The sequence below is a fragment of the Enhydra lutris genome, unplaced genomic scaffold (assembly GCF_002288905.1).
Source record: "Enhydra lutris kenyoni isolate GAN:26980312 unplaced genomic scaffold, ASM228890v2 scaffoldscaffold22, whole genome shotgun sequence".
NCBI classification, from domain to species: Eukaryota; Metazoa; Chordata; class Mammalia; order Carnivora; family Mustelidae; genus Enhydra; species Enhydra lutris.
The window spans coordinates 8,121,385-8,134,399 of record NW_019154106.1 but is presented as its reverse complement, the minus strand read 5'-3'; the positions used below and the strand labels follow the sequence as shown (position 1 = coordinate 8,134,399).

Genomic DNA, 13,015 nt, shown 5'->3' with positions numbered 1-13,015 from the left:
GTGTAGCTGCCGCCGTCGCTGCCGTTGCCGCCTCTCTACCGGCAAGTGTGGGAAGGAGGAGCTGAGGGTCGCTGCCGCCGCTGCCGCCATGGGGGTGAGTGAGGCAGGGAAAGGAGACGCGAGGGCCGGCAGCGCTCCCCGTTCCGTTCGTCCCCCTGCGCCCCCATTGTTCCTTGAACCCCCTCTCACGTGACCCCGACCCCCTCCGGCCTCACGTGACCCCCAACCCCCACATGACCCGACTCCCACATTCTTAGCATCCCCACACTCGGCGCAGCCCGGAGATCCCTTGGGGAGCCCCCTTCTCCGGGCCCCACCCCCTTGGGTGTCCCCCGCCCCTCGCGTCGCGCCCCCCCCCAACCTTCCTGACTGACCTGTTATCTTCTTGACCACCCCCTAACCCCCGGGCGGACCCTGGGGTACCCCTCGCCCCCAGGGGTCACCCATCACCTGGCTGTCACCGGCTTCGCGTCTTTCCACCTCCTAGGCCGCCCCAGGCTTGCAGGGAACTGAGGCCCAGAGAAGAGGCACCCAGCCAAGGTCACACAGACCGTGAGCAGGGGCCAAACCCTGCCTCGGGCCTCCCCAGCCCTCAGCCACTGGCTGTGCTTCCCGCTACCTCGATGCTCGGTGAAGCGGGGTTCCCTACACCCTTTCCAAATCTCTCCACCAGGATCCTCCTGCTCCTAAAACGCCCTCTTCCCCTCCAACGGAGGCCTGCTCTTTAGTCCTCCCAGATGCAACAGAGTGCTTTTGATTATTCCTTGGGTCGTTAGTACTCTTAAGTGCTGCAGGTGGCTTTGCAGGGGGAAGCTGTGCAGAAGGTGAGCAGGGAGGGAATTGATGGGGGGTGGGGAGGGGCACTGATGGCTCCAGACCCAGAAGAATAGTGACCACCTGTTCTGTGTGTGGCAGGCAGCCTGGAGGTGCGCCCTTCTCTGGCATGAGCCGATAGAGGGCTGGGCAGAAATTATTCAAATACTTCTGTGAACTCACCTTCCTAAGTTCCAGTTAAAGTAGTATTAGTCACTCTCCTGAGAAGGGAACCGTTGCTCCCTGGTACTGTATAGTTTTTACCTGGAATTTTTACCACCTTTAAGGAGTCCTGACTTGGGACCCAGAGATGCCTCGGTTCCAGCCCCATCTTCCTGGCTAGCAGCGTGATACTGTGCCTGTGACGTGGCCTTTCTGAACTTGAATTTCCTCCTCTATGTAAACTGGATGATGATACCCGCCCCCCTCAGAGAGGAGAGGATTAAATGAGATAGTGGATGCGTGAAATCGTGGCTGTTGTTTCTGCTTGTATTCTCAACCTTTATTGGAGTTATCTAAAATAGATCTGTGCTATTTTTTTTTTAAGATTTTATTTATTTATTTGAGAGTGAGAGGAAGCAGGAGAGAGAGCACAAGCAGGGGGAGTGGCTGAGGGAGAGGAAGGGAGAAGCAGGCTCCCCGCTGAGCAGGGAGCCCGATGTGGGACTCGATCCCAGGATGCTGGGATCGTGACCTGAGCTGAAGGCAGACGCTTAACGACTGAGCCACCCAGGCGCCCCCCAGATCTGTGCTATTTTTAACCCATTACTTTGTCCCTATTGTTGTTAACCTAGATTTTCTCTCGGGTGATAATTGACTGAACAAGTCAACTTGTTAGGCCAAAACGGTAGTTCTGATCCACGTCCAAGCACTTCAGGTTCCATGTCGTCTTGTTTCAGCAAGGAATTTGGGGTACAGTGTACTTCGTGTGTAGAAAATCAAGGATTATTTAACCCAGGTTTTGGTGAAAGGTCCCAAACTCCAGCTCTTGTTGAAATGAGGTAAAAATCTGTGTCCCTGGGATCACTCGGTGTCTACCCAGCATCAGCCACTGCAGACGGGGCAGCAGACAAGAAGCAGAACATGCCATTCTGGTTCAGCACTTCCTTTGTTGGTTGAGTTGAAAGAGCAAGACTCAGCGATGCTGCGACCCTTGCTTCCTTTCCTCCTGTTCCTCATACTCCACAGATGTGTTTCTCAGAACGGCCCCTGCCTAGTCTCTTCTGGCGTAAAACTCATTGCAAAAAAAGAGAGACTTGAATCTTCCTCCCTGGAACCGTGCTGGAACCCTGTCATTATCCGCCTTCCTCCTGGGTGGGGGCAGTGGACTCCCCACCTCCGTGTCAGGAAGGTCGGTGTTTGTGGCAGGCACCATCCAGGGGGAGGGCCCTGCTCCACTAGACAGCCGACCTCAGACTAAGAGACCTCAGCTGGATCACCCTTCTCTTCAAAGTTCCTTCACCCTTGCTGCCACAGACATGTTGTCTTTTAGGAATTGGAATATAGATATCTGGCTCCCTTCCCCAAAAAAGGAGGTTTTTTGTTTTTTTTTTTTTCTGGATCCTGGATACTTTGGGGGGTGAAGGTTTGACACTGAAATCTAAGAGATGCCAAATCTCTTGTCTGAAAGGTGCCTCCTGCCCCCATCTGTGCGCGTTTTGGCTTTGAGTGTCTCTGTGAGACCTGGCAGTCCTGACTGCATGTGGAGATACTGCTTCGAGAGAGCTCGCAAGGGGAGGGTTTTCCCAGCAGCAGGTGGAAACACTTGCGTCACACTTTAGAACGCGTGCTGCACACGTGTAGTTGATGTCGTGGAAGAAGCTTGGATGTTAGGGTTCAGACCTGGATTTGAATGTTGGCTGAGCCATTAAACAGGTATGGGCTTAGTACCTGCTGTTTGCTGAGCACTGACTGGGTGTGCATTGGCTGATGAAGCCGGTGTGACCTCTGGCTCACGGAGTGTTACCGTCTGGTGTGAGTGGAGGGAGAGGGTGGCATGGAGAGACCTCTCTGAGAATTCTGTTCACTGGCTCTGTGACCCTGAAAAGTTCTCTAACCTCTCTGTGCCTCAGTTCTCTCATCAAAGAAGTGGGCACACATAACTTATTATTATAGAGGCTAAAATAAAACCTGTTTATTAAAGCATTAGCAGAGTGTGTGATGTTAGTGGATCCTCCTAACCAGAAGTCCTTATTTTTTATATCTAGTACATTGTATCATTTTTTTCCTCATAACAGTCCTGTGAGGTAAAGGCATTGTTAGCCCCTTTACTGATAAGGAGATCGAGATCCAGAGAAACTAAGTGACTTGCTGAAAAGAGATTAAGTAACTTGCCCAAAGTCACACAGCTTCTAAGTGGAGGAGCTGAGAATCAAATCCAAGCCTCTTGACTCAAAAATCCCACACTCTTTTTATTATATAAAGCTCCCTTGGGAAAGACACTTAACCACAATGAGCTTTACTGTTCACTGTGCTTATTTCCCATTTTAATTAGGAGAATTTTCCTGTGTCCCCGCAGGATAGCTTTACCTACACGAGGCAGGGCAAAGCTAATTGGAACAGCAGGAGACCACTTTTCCTAGCGTGTGCTAGGTTTGAGGAAGAGCCCCTGCCTGTCTGCCCTGGGCTGCTACGGCCTGCCACATACCCTGTGCGCGGGCAGCTAGGCACGTAGGGGTCTCTCTCATCATCCGCCGTCCCGGGCCACGGCAGCCCTGAGCCTCACACTGAGGATTGTCTGGCTGGCCTGTTCCCTTGCATGAATGAGCCCGTAAATCTCCTGGGGGCGGCCCTCCTGCTGCTTGTGCTTAGGAATTACTGCTTGTGCTTAGAAATGAGATGCTGTGGAGCGAACCCACGTTTCAGTGCTTTCTGGGTCCCGGGAGTCACACTCGCCTTCCAGCACCTTTGATCTTTCAGCTCTGTGTTGTGTGGAGAGAGAACTAGGGCGCAGGGGGGGGGTTGCCTCTACCCTAAGGTGACTTCTGACCTGTCCTTTCAGGGAGTCGGTGAGGCCAGCATCCGTATCCCCATTTTTCCGGAGACGGACTTGCTTTCACAGGTCATGCGGGGGCAGCAGGAGGAGCATTGGCCTGGCCCGAGTGATGCCAGGGCTCATGTTCCTTCCTGGAGGCCGGCTGTCTCGGGTTTCCGTTTCCCTCCCTCGGAGCAGAGGTAGGGCCTGGGGCAGCACCGAGCTGGCAGGGTGCTCGTCAGCCGTTGCTGAGCCTGAAGGGTGATGAGAAGTGAATTGAGTGGCTGCCTTAACAGCTCCGGAGGCCTGGACTGCATCTGGGCAAGACTGAGAGGAAGGGCTTGTTGACATTGATGTCAGCCTTCCCACTGGAGACAGCGGGGCTGGTGGAACAAACACTAGGTCCGGGGCCCAACCCCTGGGAATAAGTCCCCCTCTGCCATTTGTTCTTGGGGGAATGCTATGCCTTTGAGCCTCAGTTTTCTCACGTGGGAATGGAGGTGCTGGTTTTTGCCCTGAGAACCGAAGCAGACGTTTGCGGAAGTACTCTGCGAGCTGAGCACCTTTCATGATGTTGTTTTGAAATTCAAACCCCCGGAGGAAAAGATGGGTGCTCTAAAGCCTGTGTGTGGTCAAGGGGGCCTGGTTCTGTCCCCTCCAGTCCTAGCCTTACGGAGACAGTCTGTGCTCTTCTGTCTGCTCCTTGCTTGAGGGGATAAGGGATGGGAGCCCGGGGCTCAGCAGCATACAATAGCTGGTGTAGGACGAATTGACACCTAGAAGAGCAGTCCCTGTGAGTTCTTTGTGTCTGGACTCTCGCCCCCTGGTCCCTGGAAATAAGAGTTAGACAGTGTCATTCCCAGAGAGCTGAGGGTAGAATTTATCCCAAGAAACTTTTCCAGCATCTGGTTTTTCGACTTCCCTTGGCCGGTGCCAGCGCCAGGGCTCAGGTGCATTTGGAGGGAGTACAGCCTCTCTCCGATGAGCTCAGGAAACAGAGTTGGAGTCAGAAGAGGCAGTGAAGTGGGTCAAAAAGCAAAGCCATCCTGTCAGTGCCTTTGGGTGCCTTTGGAATTTGGGCTGGGGGGTGAGCAACTCTGGGGGTACGTGCTGCCCTGGTCTTCCTAGGGAGCGAGAATGAGAACTCTCCTTGGTTGTGTGCGATGCCAGAGTAAGTCTCACCAGCCTCCTACCTCATGCACCTCCTGCAGACGAGGGAAGCAGACACAGAGGAGGACTGGTTGGGGCCCGAACACCACTCTGCAGAGCAGGAAGACACTGAGAAGGCTTTGAATAAACCTGTCCTTAGGAACAGCTGTCAGCGGCTACCTCAGATGGAATCTCCTCCTTGAAACCTGCCCTGAATGTTCCTTCCTTAGGAGCGAGTGGATGAGTGCGTATTTATTAGGCACCTGCTGGGGGCCAGGCCCTACGCAGGTATTGTCATGCGCTCTCACCGGGTCCTCACGGTGGCCCTGCTTCCCCAGGATCAGTACTCTTTCTGACACGGAAGCTGAGAAGTCTGGTGATGCTCCCGAGCTCTCACGACTAGAAAACACGTGCGTCTTCCCCATCCCAGCAAGTGTGCAGCAGCCAGGGTTGGCAGCTCCTGCCACTGAGGACAGGCCTGTGGACTCAGGGCCTGACTCTGTAAGGTTCCTCAAAGGGAAAGAAGAGTCTTTGGTTGGCCACAGCCCTTCCAGCCAACTTTGCTTTTCCCTGTTGCAGAGGAAGTCAAGCAAAGCGAAGGAGAAGAAGCAGAAGCGGTTGGAGGAACGAGCAGCCATGGATGCCGTCTGTGCCAAAGTGGACGCCGCCAACAGGGTGATTCCCCTGCTTCCCAAGTCCCTTCCTCCTAGAACTTGAGCTTGGTTTTTCATTTGGCTTCGTTTGGCGCCACCCTGTGGCAGAATTTTGTTACTGGCCGACTGAGGAAAATGAGCCGAGCCTGAGAGTTGCAGGGAGGGCCAGGGATTGGCCTAGGTGTGCAGGGAAATGGGAATTCAGATGAAGTGGCTGGGGACGCCTGGCTGGCTGCGCCGGTGGAGCGTGGGGTGCTCCATCTCAGGGTCTTGAGTTCCGGCCCCACCCTGGGAGGGCAGCCCACTTAAAAAAAGAAAAAAACAAACAGAAGTGGCTGCTTTTCTCTGCGGGTCTCCTTCCATAGCAGTGGAAGAGGGTCTGGAGAAAAAAAAAAATATATTTTTTAAAGATTTTATTTATTTATTTGACAGAGAGAGATCACAAGTAGGCCGAGAGGCAGGCAGAGAGAGAGAGTGGGGGAAGCAGGCTCCCTGCTGAGCAGAGAGCCCAGGACCCTGGGACCATGATCTGAGCTGAAGGCAGAGGCTTTAACCCAATGAGCCACCCAGGCGCCCCCCGGAGAAAATTCTGTTAGGATTTTGCATTTTGGAGAGGAAACGTCCCTGGTAACATATGGTATAGTTTTCTCATTCATTCCTTCAGACATTTATTGGCTATGAAGTACCAAAGACTGTGCTGGCACCGGGGGCAGGGGCAGCAGCCTGGTTCAGGGGCCAGAGTCCAGGAGGGAGGAGTGGTGAAGCGGACCACCCAGGTGGCCCCGCGAAGAGCAGGCTTGTCTTTCAAACAGGACTGAAGAGGCTCTGACCATCCTTCCTGCTCCCATTCCATATCCCATTTTTTGTTTCTCTCTTTTTTTATTTTTTAAAGATTTTATTTATTTCACAGAGAGCATAAGCAGGGGAAACGGCAGGCAGAAGGAGAGGGAGAAGTAGACTCCCTGCTGAGCCGGGAGCCTGATGCGGGGCTCGATCCCAGGACCCTGGGATCATGACCTGAGCCGAAGGCAGAGGCTTTAACCCACTGAGCCACCCAGGCGCCCCTTTTGTTACCTTTTTAGCCCACCCCGTAAGCAGTCTACATTTATAAAGAGGTGGTTCAGGGACATGATTGTGCCATTTTGGGTTTTGACACAGTGGGGTTAGTTGGGGACTTCTTAGAAGTACGCAGGTAAGGGGCGCCTGGGCGGCTCAGCCAGGTAAGTGTCCAACTTTTGATCTTAGCTCAGGTCATGATCTCAGGGTCTCGAGACCCAGCCCTGTGCTGGGCTCTGCACTCAGCATGGAGTCTGAGATTCTCTCCTCCTCTGCCCCTCCCCCTGAGCCTGCACATGTGCACAGGCTTCTGAAAATAAATAAGTAAAATCTGAAAAAAGAAAAAGTTTCAGAAAAAAGAAAAAGTATGTGGGCGGATGGGGCACCGGGCTGGTTCAGTTGGTAGAGCAGGCAACTCCTGATCTAGGATCACGAGGTCAAACCCCCACAGAAAGGAAGTTTGCAGGTGGATCACATGCCCTCCGGTTTTGGGGTCATGTGACCTACAGGCCAGTAATGGTGTTAGGCTCGCAGAGTCTCTCCTTACCTTGTGAAATGAAGCTGACTTAACTGCCTTGGGCCTCCTTACTAGACCCTGCCTGCGTGTGCTTTCAGAGCCGAGGCAGGTGGAGCGCTGTCCGGCCGCTGCTCCTGGGTCGGGGGCCAGGCCTCCCAGCGTGGCTCTGCACACTGTCTCGCTGCAGGGAGAGCCTGCGACTGCACCGCGCGTGTTTGTGCTACTCTTTTCTTTCCCTCCGCAGCTTGGAGACCCTCTAGAGGCTTTCCCAGTGTTCAAGAAATACGATCGAAATGGGTAAGTGTTTAGCACTCCTAACTGTTGTCTCCTTGAGTGAAGGAATTCGTTTTCCCGGAGTGTGCTTCCTCCGACCCACATTTTCTCATTTTTTTGTTACGAAAAAGGAGAAGCTGTGTTGAGTGTCTTGATACAAAAGTGCCTGGTTAGGTAACAGAGAAATCTGTAAATGAACAAAGATTGCATCATCTTAGACTAATATTTCCTTAGGATTTGATATTCTCTCCAGGTGTAGAATCATAGAGCTGACTGCCTTCAGCTCAGGTCATGATCCCAGGGTCTTGGGATTGAGCCCCGCATCGGGCTCTCTGCTCGGCAGGGAGCCTGCTTCCTCATCTCTCTCTGCCTGCCTCTCTGCCTACTTGTGATCTCAGTCTGTCAAATAAATAAAATCTTTAAAAAAAAAAAGTCATAGAGCTGAAACAAACTGGAAAACTCGTCTAGGGGGCGCCTGCGTGGCTCAGTTGGTTAAGCGGCTGTCTTCCACTCCAGTTATGGTCCCAGGGTCCTGGGATCGAGCCCTAGGTCGGGCTCCCTGCTCGGCGGGAAGGCTGCTTCTCCCTCTCCCACGCCCCCTGCTTGTGTTCCCTCTCTTGCTGTGTCTCTCTGTCAAATAAATAAATAAAATCTTAAAAAAAAGAATTTAAAAAAAATCGTCTAGGCTGACTTCCTCCTTTTGTGCAGAGGGGAACCAAGGCTCAGAGAAGCTGAATAAGATTCCTAAGCCACGTAGTTTCTCCCTGGCTGCTGAGGGGGCTTTTAATTCCCAATCTAGGGCTCTTTCCGGGAGTGTATGGTGTAATTGTTAAAAGCCACTTACTGGGGCGCCTGGAGGACTCAGTGGTTAAGCATCTCAGGTCGTGATCCCAGGGTCCTGGGATTGAGCCCCGCATCGGACTCCCTGCTTGGTGGGAAGCCTGCTTCTCCCTCTCCCATTCTCTCTGCTTGTGTTCCTTCTCTCACTGTGTCTCTCTCTGTCTAATAAATAAATAAAATATATTTTTTTAAAAAGCCAGTTAACTGGCTGTATGACCCTTGACCCTGGACTTAATCTCTCTGAGCCTCCATATTCTAATCAGCAGTGGGTCTGATAAAAGATGGTTTGGGGAGGATTAGGTATGAAGTGCCTCGTACCTGGAGCTTACCAAAACCTAGGTCAGTGTTATCACTACTGTTATTGCTACTAATCCAGTTTCCTGCTGTAGGATCTGGGTTAAAGCCCCCTTCCCCTTTCTGTCCTTCTGGTTTATAAAATAGGAAGCATAATCTGTCTTATCAGAGCTGCTCTTGGCTTAGGGAAAAATGGGTTATGGTTTTAGAGAATCACAGCTATGGGTTTGAAACAAAACTGTTCTTCTGATTAATTGTATCAGACAAGGCACACTCCAGACAGCCCCATTTTTTGGTCTGTTGAATGGAGTCATGAAGCCAGACGTGTAAGGTCGTTTTGAGGAGGAAAGAGGATTATGTCCAGTTCTGTAAGTAGCAGCTGGTTTGAGTGTTTCAGGGAACAAGACAGATAGATGTAAATATATGAACTATGAAATGATCACTTTATTTTTTTAAAAGATTTTTATTTTATTTATTTATTTTTTAAGATTTTATTTATTTATTTGACAGAGATCACAGGTAGGCAGAGAGAGAGGAGGAAGCAGGCTCCCTGCTGAGCAGAGAGCCCGATGCGGGGCTCGATCCCAGGACCCCGGGATCATGACCTGAGCCGAAGGCAGAGGCTTTAACCCACTGAGCCACCCAGGCGCCCCAAAAGATTTTTGTTTATTTATTTGACAGAGAGAGACACAGCGAGAGAGGGAACATAAGCAGGGGGAGTGGGCAAGGGAGAAGCAGGCTTCCCGCTGAGCAGGGAGCCTGATGTGGGGCTCAATCCCAGGACCCTGGGATCATGACCTGAGCCAAAGGCAGACACTTAACGACTAAGCCACCAGGTGCCGCGTGAAATGAACATTTAGTAGGTGACCCTGTATCTGCTTTTCGCGGCTTTGTCTGAATTTCGTAGTACCACGTTAATGTGTCCTTCCTGTGATCAGACGTAGTACAGTTCCTCCAGTAGCCTCACCTTTCAGTGTCTGGGAAGTCCTCTGGCACAGTTTAGAGATCCCTTACTGTGATGTCTTCTGTGTTCCATATTCCACATTCCTATTGACTTTCAGAAATACTGGAACAGTTCTGAAGCAGGCATTGCCAGCTAACTCTGGGATCCTTTGGTGCCTGGAATTTTGTGTGATTTGTGTGGCTGTGATCCTGCTTTAATGTACTTAAAGAACTCAAGTGAAAAAGAGAGAGAGAGAGAGAGAGAACTCAGATTAGTAGAGAATTCATACCTCTAGACCAACCTTTGGAAAACAGACGGCTGAGCCAGAGGGCAGGCCATGTTGGGGTGTTTCTGATTATGCCACGGCCAGCACTTAGAAAGGAAGACTCTTCAGAGCCAAGATGTTCCGAATTTACAAGACTGAGCGCATGTGCAGCTCATATGGTGGGCCAGACAGCAGAGGTGACAGTCATTTTGAATGGGGACATTCTCTTGAGGGGTCGTGTCAAGGGCCATTGGAAGGGCCTGACCTGGGACCTCTTTAAGGACTTCGTGTCACTGACTTTGGTCCTGTCAGAATGTGGCACTGCCTGGAGATTGGGGTTCCACGGTTCGGCCACAGAACTGAACTGTGCTTTACTAACGTTTCTTTCGGAAGTAAATAAACGATGAGACCTTAATGTCTACGGCATTTGTGAGTGTAAGAAAACCGCGTGGGGTTGGACCCCGCTCCACCTGGGTTGGTTAGCTGAGAACACCTGCTGTGTCCTCAGAGGAAATGGCAGGCAGGACCCCTCTGGGGGTTAGGGACCAGGCCTTCTCAAAAGGCCTGAGGTGACCCATTTTCAAGGTGCTGTGGCTGCCCAATGAGGAGTCAGTTCAGAGACTAAACACCCACGGGCAGGAACTAAAGAATCCGAGAAGACTTCAGGATTCATAACGAAGCACGGTAGAGGCTGGAGAGAGCAAAGCGGTAGCAGAGAGGGATGGAAGTTTGCAAAGTGCAGACACCAGTGAGGGCCTCGCAGGGCAGGAAATGGGACTGTGGTCAGGGCAGTGGGCCGGCGATGACAGTTGTCAGTCTCAGCCCGAAAGTCTTCGTTCCTTCAGCGGCACCTTATCTAGTCACGACCAGGAAGGCAGGGCACAAGCTCGGCCTCTCTCTCTGGGTGAGCCGAGACCAGGCCTGCTGCGCTGGGAGGTCATCTGGGCAGCGGGCCGCCCGCAGGCCTGCCACCAGCTCCACTCGCCACCCTTCCGTCTTCTTCAGGTTAAACGTCTCCATCGAGTGTAAGCGAGTGTCTGGACTGGAGCCAGCCACCGTGGCCTGGGCCTTCGACCTGACCAAGACCAACATGCAGACCATGTAAGCGCGCCCTGTCCGGAGGGGGCCCTCGCTCCTCCCCTTCCGGGCCTCCCCGCCCTGACTGCCCCGTGTGTCCCAGGTATGAGCAGAGCGAATGGGGCTGGAAGGACCGAGAGAAACGCGAGGAAATGACAGATGACCGAGCCTGGTACCTCATTGCTTGGGAAAGCAGTTCGGTCCCTGTTGCCTTTTCTCACTTCCGGTTTGACGTGGAGTGCGGGGATGAAGTCCTGTACTGGTAGGAGCCCCAGCCTGGGGTCGGCCGTGGGGAGGACGCACTGGCGCTGCTCTGGGCACTCAGCTGCGTGGCAGGGTCTGCTGCGCTGGTCCGGGTCTGCGGGCTGCCGGGGCCCCAGGTCCTCTGATGGGCCCTGCCTCCCCGGGCTCACTTGGATGCTTTCTTCACCCAGCTACGAGGTGCAGTTGGAAAGCAAGGTGCGGCGGAAAGGCCTGGGGAAGTTCCTCATCCAGATCCTGCAGCTCATGGCCAACAGGTAAGGGCGCCCCGTGTGTCACGATCTGCTGAGCCATCCACACTCTTCTCTGAGCCTCGGTGGAGGACAAGGCTCGTAGGAATGTTTCAGAAGAGAAACATCTAGAACCCTCTCAGTAAAGCTACTCTTCTCTCTGCTGGGATTCCCGTTTTTGTACGTGTGGCTCCAAGCAGCAAGTGCTTCTGAGCGCCTCTTGTGCCTGAAAAGTAGGGTGCAGAGAGGACGTGGCGAGGAAGCCAGCTCAGTGGGGGCGCGATGCCCGCGCGGTCGGAGGCAGGGGGTGCTGTGAGCGCCTAGCACGGAGGCTAGATTGGGGCTCAGAGGTGCGCTTCTCAGGGGCAAATGGGAGACAGCAGGCAGAGACAGAAAGAGGAGGCATGAGTTAGCCTCTGTTTCTCTTTCTGGAAGGTGTTCTCTCTGCTTTCTTCTCAGCACACAGATGAAGAAAGTGATGTTAACTGTATTTAAGCACAATCATGGCGCCTACCAGTTCTTCCGAGAAGCGCTGCAGTAAGGAGCTGGGCCCGGGTGTGGGGCCCTCTGGGTGGTGGGGGGTGCCTGCCCCGGGGGCTTTCTCCTGGTCCTGAAGCTCATTCATCCTAAAGGCTGAGCTCCTGGTCCAGTGGCCGGGGGCGTGGCCTTGGGGTTGGGGGGATGGTGCAGGCATGCCCTGGGGCCACGCCCTCACTCCTAGGGGTCTTGTGAGTGTGGCTGGTAGAAAAGTTCCTGGGCTAGGAAGGAAGGCCGTCAGCTACGCGCAGCCAAACCTCTTCTGCCTGCCTTGCAGATTCGAGATCGATGACTCTTCCCCCAGCATGTCTGGTTGCTGTGGAGAGGACTGCTCCTATGAGATCCTGAGCCGGAGGACCAAGTTTGGGGACAGCCAGCACTCCCATGCGGGCGGGCACTGTGGCGGCTGCTGCCACTGAGCTCCCAAGCTAGAATGCTCTCTCCAAGGCCTGTCCTCTCCCTGGGCTCACGTCGCTGGCCAGGTGCCCTCAGAGCTGTGGCCTCCTCAGCCCTGCGCGTGCCCGGCTGCGGCCCGAGCGCACAGAACCCCGGGGTGGAGCGGTCCGAGCCGCCCGTCCTCTGCCCTCCTGGAAGGACCGTGTGCGCTGAAGGAGCAGAGAGGAGAGGTGCTGAGGGAGGGGCTGGCGGAGGCCGGGCACGACGCGGACCCTCTCGCAGCGGCTGCCTTCTCGCTCGGCCCTTGTGCCCTTGAGCACGAGGTTCTCCAGCTGCTCTGCAGGTGGATTCCTGACAGTCCCTCCCCTCCCCCCGCCACACACACACTTGGACAAATGGGCTGTTTTATACCCATCTTTAGAAAAGTCCTGGAGCCCCGGGTCAGGGTCTGGCTGGTCCCCAACGAGGACTGGACCGGATGCAGGCTCTGGACATAGAGACCGGCTTCGGAGGGAGTCCGGTTTTGTAGCCAAGTGCTCTGATGGAGATCGAGGGAAGGTCTCCTGTGCCACGACACTGGGAGGCCAAGGAGCGCTTTCTAGCTGTGCTTCTGTGGACGGACACTTAGTGTGGAGGCATCCCAGGGGACCGGCCCAGTAGGAGGAAGGTTCCATCCATCTCCACCTCGTCGTCGATGGGAGGACCAGGAGCAAGGTGTGGCTGGGGGGGGGGGGGGG

The 13,015-nt window shown here is 53.8% G+C and overlaps 1 protein-coding gene across 2 annotated transcripts; it reads left to right on the top strand.

The window, feature by feature from the left end:
• LOC111150012 (N(alpha)-acetyltransferase 40, NatD catalytic subunit) lies at positions 1-13,000 on the top strand. 2 transcript variants are annotated; one of them, XM_022507326.1, is made up of 8 exons: positions 1-94; positions 5,516-5,611; positions 7,407-7,459; positions 10,783-10,878; positions 10,958-11,116; positions 11,289-11,372; positions 11,805-11,882; positions 12,160-13,000. In XM_022507326.1, exons 1-8 carry the CDS (start codon positions 89-91, stop codon positions 12,299-12,301), a joined length of 714 nt encoding a protein of 237 aa, XP_022363034.1. In that variant the 5' UTR covers positions 1-88; the 3' UTR covers positions 12,302-13,000. The 2 variants fall into 2 exon arrangements, with proteins under 2 accessions (XP_022363034.1, XP_022363032.1); XM_022507324.1 differs by lacking the exon at positions 1-94 and having other exon boundaries at positions 5,001-5,611.
• Positions 13,001-13,015: the final 15 nt, after the last annotated feature.

Coding starts and splice junctions, on each gene's coding strand:
- LOC111150012 (XM_022507324.1), top strand. CDS start 5,177: ATGAGTGCGTATTTATTAGGCACCTGCTGGGGGCCAGGCCCTACGCAG. Junction 5,612..7,406: donor AAGTGGACGCCGCCAACAGG/GTGATTCCCCTG, acceptor TTCCCTCCGCAG/CTTGGAGACCCTCTAGAGGC. Junction 7,460..10,782: donor AAGAAATACGATCGAAATGG/GTAAGTGTTTAG, acceptor CGTCTTCTTCAG/GTTAAACGTCTCCATCGAGT.